We start from the raw sequence: 6,993 nt of genomic DNA, 5'->3' as shown, positions 1-6,993 counted from the left end.
GGGCATCGTGGCTGACGTGGAGCCCTACGGCTATGCCTGGCAGGCAGGCCTGAGGCAGGGCAGCCGGCTGGTGGAGATCTGCAAAGTGGCCGTGGCCACTCTGAGCCACGAGCAGATGATTGACCTCCTGAGAACGTCGGTCACGGTGAAGGTGGTCATCATCCCCCCCCATGAAGACTGCACCCCTCGGAGGTAGGTCGGAGTTGGGGTTGGGACACCTGGTTTCCAAGCAGATCTCTCCTAGGGGCCAGGGTGGCGGGGTGTGGTGAAGAGCAAGTTGATTACGTGGCTTGCTGCAGGGCTCCATCCACGGGAAGTCTGGCTCAGGACATAGCTCTTTTTCAGCACGTGGTAGCCGCAGCTGGAAAGAATGATCAATGTGGGCCATTCCCATGATTGGATCTCTGAGTTTATGAAGAGAAGTCTAGGAACATTCACTGGAAGCACCCTGCACCACTAACTGAGAGGCATTTAACACCTATAGCTTTGATGTTCCTAGGTGCTCTTGTCTTACCTCCCCTCTGTGCTTGATTGCCGTCTCTGAGGGTGAGAGCTCAAGTTGGCGAGCTTTCCCAGAACATCCATTCTCACCGGGTGCAGACCACACTCCCAAGGAAATGGATTGGCTTTCCTCTGATTGGTTTTCGAATGATGGGCTTTACAACTGATTGGCTGCTCGTCTCAGATCACCAAATGGAGCGTGCTCACGTGGTGGAAGAGTCATCAACCCGGTGCGGGCCACGCTAGTGAGCGGCAAAGCCTAAACAGTGTGAGCCCTCACATTAGCCGGCACACTGCCCTAAAGGCCACATGCCTCTCCCACCCATTATCTCCGCCTGAGGCTACTCACTAAGCTTTGTTCTTAACAGCAGGTGCCAAGGAAACGGCTTTAGTAGAGCCAGTGCTGCTAGTTCCCCCGCTTCTGTCCCCAGAAGGAAAGCCCAGGAGCCTCAGGGTTTTTCCCAGCGGCTGCTAAGCCAGCAGGACTGTTTAAAATTTAATCTCCTTGTCTCTAGGGGAGATCCCTTGATTGAACACATTTAATCAGCTGTGTTTCTTTTCTCTCCTCTGGGTATGCCCGTGCTATTTTTGCTCGTTTTCTCCGGTCTGCTAATGTTCGTTGAACCCATTATTTTCTATGGGTTTCTCTGACGCTTTGGCAGTGCTTAGGCTTTCCAAAGCCAAGACACTGCGCTTGAATCCTCTTTTCCCCACTGAAGTGCTTCCGGGGCATCAGGTGCTAGAACATCAGTGGCCTTGGCTGCTGCTCTGTGTCCTTGCATAGGAAGCAGTGACCGTGATCAAAGGGTTTGTCTGTGACGCAGTTGTCACAGACTCGACTGTGCTCGGCAAGGTGTTTCTCAGTACTGACAACTTCTTAGATGGTCCAGAAATTATGTGCCTGCGTCAAAACAGTGAAAGCCCCTCATCTGATCCTTTTAAGAAATGCTATCATTTGAATGACTGAATTTCCCGGGAAACTAAGCTACAAGGACACTTCAAAAGATGCGGAGCAAAATGAAAGGAAGAGAGAATGGACTTGTTCCACGAGCTTTGTGTACCACCCCTCCCACCCAATTCCTGCCCCCATTGTATCTGTCCAGAGGTCGTGTCCCTCTTTTTGGTGTGGGGGAAATACTTTGAAATTCCTGTATGTGCGTCTTCTGCCTTGGTCAAGCCGGTCTAACGGGCCCGGTTGGACTTCTCTGGTTTCTTGAAGCACCCCCTCACTGATAAGTATTGTGGCTGAAGGGTGACACAAGGAGGACTCTCGAGGTCAGTGAGAAAGGTGGGCGGTCTTAAAGTACCCCCCAACTGCTCCTCAGGCTGCCTCTGCCCTTGCCCCTGTGTCCCTTGGTCTCGTCTCCAAGTGGTCGACGGGGCTGCTTTCACACAACCTAAAGAACAAGCCACGCTGGGGCTTGCAGCACACACTGCAGTTTCCCATCCAGGGCCAAGGACTGTCAACTCAGTGACACTGACATACATTGTGACATCAAAGGACCTGCCCTGAGCCTGTTCCTGATTTCTCACCTCTCCGGTTTGCATTGCATATGGGATGTGGACCGCGGAGAGGTAGAAAGTAAGTTATCCGGGAGCATGAATGGGGCAGTGGTAAAACAAAAGCAGAAAAGCCAGATCACTGCCACCAGGCCTCTTCCAACTCCTAGCTGTCTTACAGGATGGAGCCCTGGAGGCCTGCTGGTGATGGGTGGCGATGTTAAATGCAAGGCCAGTAGTGTGAAGCTACCAGCTGTTCTAAGGCAGACAGATGAGGCTTTCAACTCCTGCAAAGAATTACAATCTTCTATAGGATGGAGTAGAACTGCCCCATAGGGTTGCCAAGTCTGTAAATATTCACGGCAGCAAAAGGCTACCTCTTTCTCTGGCAGAGCGGCTGGCTGGCTTGAACTGATGACCTTCCACTTAGCCGAGTGCTTAACCACTTGGGCTCTTAACGCCAGGACTCTCACTGGGCAGTGCTGGAATAGAAGAGTCCTGCAATAGGAGGTGGCACGGTCGAGATGTATCTCCTGTAGTGTGTGGATAAAGATAGCAAAATTTACTGAGTGCCTGCTTCCATGCCTGGCTCTCGAAAAAGCAGCTTTGTGTGCACGAGTGCCCCAGCCCTCGTGCCAACCCTGTGAGTTAGCAGTTCTATTACAGTTGTCCCCATTTTCAAAGACCCAGAGGCTCAGAAAGGTTGGTCACTGGATGTGGTATGCCTGGGGCAGGAATCCTTTTCTTTCACACCAGTGTGAGCCATCATTAAGCGGAAACCACTCAGGAAGATGGCTGGGGAACCGCTGACTCCCTTTGCAGGCTTTGCTGATGGCTGGGCTGTGAGTGCTCCCACCCCATGGGACTCTAGGCTGCAGACCTAACTCCCAGGGTTGGGGTAGGTGCACGCTGTCAGCCAGGCCTGGTGGCGCCTGCACACGGCTGATGTCCTCACCTCCTAGCAGCTCCGTGTTGGAAAGCTGCCACTCGTGTCATAGGACAGGACTGCCCTGCCTGGCCACCCGCCTCAGAGCCCCTTGCTGAGGACCTCAGGAGGGTGGGTGCGGATGGCACTGACACCGTTGGGGGCTCTGAGAGCGCACACTCGCCTCCCCGCTGCAAACACCGCTTCAGGGGGAGCAGTGCTGCGGTGTTCAGCGAGAGAGAGAAGACCTTTTCCCTTTTCTCTTTTCCTCCGCAGCTCACACTCCCGCTGCTGCTTTCTAGCAACTAATTGCTCAGTTCTCTTGACGAGACACTCTCTCCTCCTCCTGTCAGTGCACGGGTGACGGCTTAGCTGGGAGGCAGCCTGCCCAGCTGCCCCACACCAGGTCCCTGTTTGGGTCCCTGTGACAATTGTACACCGTCACAGGGCACGGGGGGTGGGGGCGGGAGAGTGCCTGCCCAAGAGCCATCAGTTGCCCACAGCCAGAGTCTCTGCTGTGTAAGCTGTCAGCTCGTTGAAAAGTCACAGCAACAGCAATGTGTTATTTAACCAGCAAGTGTGGCATCGGGTTATTTTCCCTGTTCCTGGGAAATTAGCAGACCCTTGCAGAGATTGCTTCCAAATTAAATAGATTTAGAGTGAAAAAGAGACAAGACAAAGAAAGGAAGGCTGTGTTTCTATGCTGGGCTTCAGATATAATTCCCCTGGCAGCGTTATTTCCACTAAAATGATGAGAAGAATGAGACTTGGAAAAGTCAAGTTGAATAATTGATTCTCAAAGGAGGAGAGGGAAAAATAATTAAAATCCACCACCGCCCAACTGACAGATTCCCACCCTTGTTTGCTCACCACTCCCTTTTCGGGGATATATATATGTGTGTGTGTCATATATATATGACTTAGTACCCTGCTAGCGGTAAACAGGTTTTGTACTATAGAGCCCAGAATCCAGGATAAAGTATAGGTATCTGCTTTCGCAGACCCCCTATGTTGTTGAGGACCCCTGTTGGTGTAACGGTGGTGTGTTGGGCTGCCAGCCACAAGGCCAGCAGTTTGAAACCACAAGCCATTACAAGGGAGAAAAGCGAGGCTTCTACTCCGTCTCGGAAGCTCACCAGGGCAGTTGTCCCTTGTCCTATAGGGTCACTGTGAGTCAGCATCGCCTTGATGGCAGCGAGTTTGGAGTTCTGCTTCGGTCGTTCCAGCACTCCCAGAGGGTGGTCTCGCCCACTTTGGGAAACACTGAGCTAGGACAAAGCCAAAAAACCCTGCAAACCATCTATCATCAAATCCTTAGCCACCCTGTAAGACAGAGTCGAACTGCCCCCTCTTTCTCTGTGCAGCACCGGATGGCTTCCAGCCTCAGATCTGACAGCGCCCCAAACAGGTTTCAGTGCTTCCCTGCACTGTCTCTAGGGGGCCCCCCAGGAGACCAGCCGTACCCTGCTGGAGGGGCTCTTCCACCCCACCCGCCCTTCACTGACCCCTCTGGAGAGTTTGACCGGACGTTATTGTATTGCCATGTCTGCCCTCTGGATGATCCGGGTGGATTCTCTTAGCGTGGCGAAGACCACCATTGCAGGCTGGGTCCTGTTCTCCGCACATGATGGTATTGTACCAGAAGGACAAAAGTGTATTCTACTAGGGGCCTATACTTGTTTGTTTTTGAACCGTTTTATTGGCATATAATTCACTTATCGTACGACTCAATAGTTCAGCCAAATTAATAAGAGTTATACAATCATCACCACAATCAAGGGGCCTACACTTTTTAAAGAAACGAATCAAGTCGTTCAAAAGGAAGAGCTAAAAACAGTTATATAAAAGGACCCACTTGCCTCCCCCTTTTAAATAAGACATGCGTCCATTTCCACTTCATTCAAAAACAAAAGCAAACACATATTTTAAAACAGGAAAGCATGCCACTGCAGCTAGAAGGACTGGCAGGATAAGCTTGGATTCCAGGCTCGTAATTTTTCAGATGAGGAGTTTCAGTTCACGCGAGAGTTTAGTTTCCGATCTGGAGCCCATGGCTTGGCAGGACAGCCTCCCCAAACCCGAGAACGCCTCTGGCTCCCGGCTGCCTAATTCGGGTTCATGAAAGTGGCTGCATTCCCTTTTCTACCAAGGAGATGGTTCTGTATCCGCTGTGCCCGGCGTGGCGTGCAAGTTGTGACAGCATAATGCAAGCGCCGGGGGTCTGGCGTGAGCAACGAGGGGATTGTGGGAAAACGCTGTTATCGTTTCCGTGCATTTTGCCATGAACCTTCGATAGCCCCCTCATAGTCTAAACCGCCAGAGTGGAATCTGCCAGTGTCCAGCTGGGTGAGCTCAGGCAAGTTCTCCTCGCCACGCCTCGGGGTCCCCGTCTGCGGGGGGAGAACCATAGCACTGCTGTGTCAGAGCTGGCTTTCCGCACCTGGGTCTGTGCCTGGAACTCTCAGAATGATGATCGTTCAGGACCCAGTTTTACTTCGGCATAAAAATCCTGCCCCGGGCTTTTATGCCTGGCATGAAAAGCCGGCTTCAGTCCTGGTTCTTTTAACGTACTGGGTGCTTCTTGATTCCCTTCAGCATTCTCACATTTTGCAGAGACCCAACCACTAGTGGCTGGTTCCCCGCCCCGTAGAAGGCAATCGGCTTTAGCTCAGTGGAGCCTCCGTTTCTCAGTACCTGCTTAGGCGTGGTGAAATTGGATTCTGTTAACATCAAACACCATGTTAGGAGTGGTGGGAATGAAATACCAGATGAAGAGGAGACAGTATTAGACTACCAGGGGTCTTTTGACCAATCTCAATAGAATATTTCAAGGCATGATTGGACTAGAAGGAACTGTAGTGATTATAAGTTCCAAAGCCCTCATTTCAGAAAGAAAGCAAAGCCCAAAGGTGGAAGCACCATGGATTGGGTTCACGTGGTTCCCTTATTTGTGTGCGCTCTGCCTTCATGCCAACCGGGCTGGAAGGCACGGGAGCCATGCCGCGGACTGGCCAGTCAGGGGGCCTGTTGGGTGGAAGGGGGTCAAATGGGAAAGTTACTGCCCCAAACACATGACAGACAGTGCTGTGCACGTGACGGGCTCCTCCCAGAAGAGGCCCAAAGTGCTAGGCTGTGATCCTTGGCTTTCTAAGTTAAAACCCATCATTGCTGAGGAGAAGCAAAGCCGGGGCTTTATTTTTTTAATCATTTTATTGGGGGTTCTTACAGCTTTTATGACAATCCATACATCAGTTGTATGGAGCACATTTGTACCTATGTTGCCATGATCATTTTCTAAACATTGTCTTTCTCCTTAAGCCCCTGGCATCAGCTCCTCTTTTTCCCCTCTCTCCCATGCCTTCCCATCCTCGTGAACCCTTGATAAATTATAAATTATTATTTTCATATCTTACACTGTCCACTGTCTCCCTTTACCCACGTTTCTGTTGTTAGGCTGCCGTGTAGGGGGTGGTGGCATTATAAGTTGATCATTGCGATCGGTTCCCCTTTTCTCCCACCTTCCCCCCTACCCTCATGGTATCACTACTCCCAATACTGTTCCTGAGGAAGTTATCTGTCCTGGATTCCGTGTGTCCAGAGGCCAGGGCTGACTTTTTATGCGACCAAGAGGAAGTTTCCCGGGGCTTATGGTACGTTTTAAAGACTGTCCCATTGGTCTGAAGTTCTTATCGGTCAGGAGCGCTGGTGCATAGCATAGTGTCTGATACTGTATAGTAGTCGCTCAGAGCGTTGTAGCCGATGGCTGTGGCGTCCGTTCCCACTCAGGGCAACCTCTGGAAGCAGGGAACCGCCGCCCGGGGCTGTCCAGGCTCCACCGGGGAAGCAGCTCGCCGGCCGGTCTCGGGGGCACCTCTGTGTGCATGCAAACTGCCAGTCTTTCAGCTAGGACTCGGGTGCCTCTGTCACATGGAAACAGAAGACCAGGTCAGACGATAGCAGGCGACTGGTAAAACAGGTGTCCCGCTGCACGTTTTTGTTGAGCAATATTAGCATCATAAGGGTGATGTGAAACGTGCCGTAAAGCAATGCTTCCCACGCTGCAGGTC

General features: G+C 51.7%; 1 protein-coding gene across 1 annotated transcript in view; it reads left to right on the top strand.

Annotated features, from left to right (window-relative positions):
* SIPA1L1 (signal induced proliferation associated 1 like 1) overlaps nt 1–6,993 on the top strand; it is a 255,603-nt gene that overhangs the window by 183,281 nt on the left and 65,329 nt on the right. The window contains exon 10 of the mRNA XM_045288187.1: nt 2–192. Coding sequence (XP_045144122.1) covers nt 2–192 — 191 coding nt within the window. The remainder of the gene's footprint in view (nt 1; nt 193–6,993) is intronic.

This window comes from Echinops telfairi, unplaced genomic scaffold, assembly GCF_000313985.2.
Source record: "Echinops telfairi isolate 266 unplaced genomic scaffold, ASM31398v2 ScPeMD7_18;HRSCAF=68, whole genome shotgun sequence".
NCBI lineage: Eukaryota > Metazoa > Chordata > Mammalia > Afrosoricida > Tenrecidae > Echinops > Echinops telfairi.
This window is presented reverse-complemented; position numbering and strand designations above follow the sequence as displayed.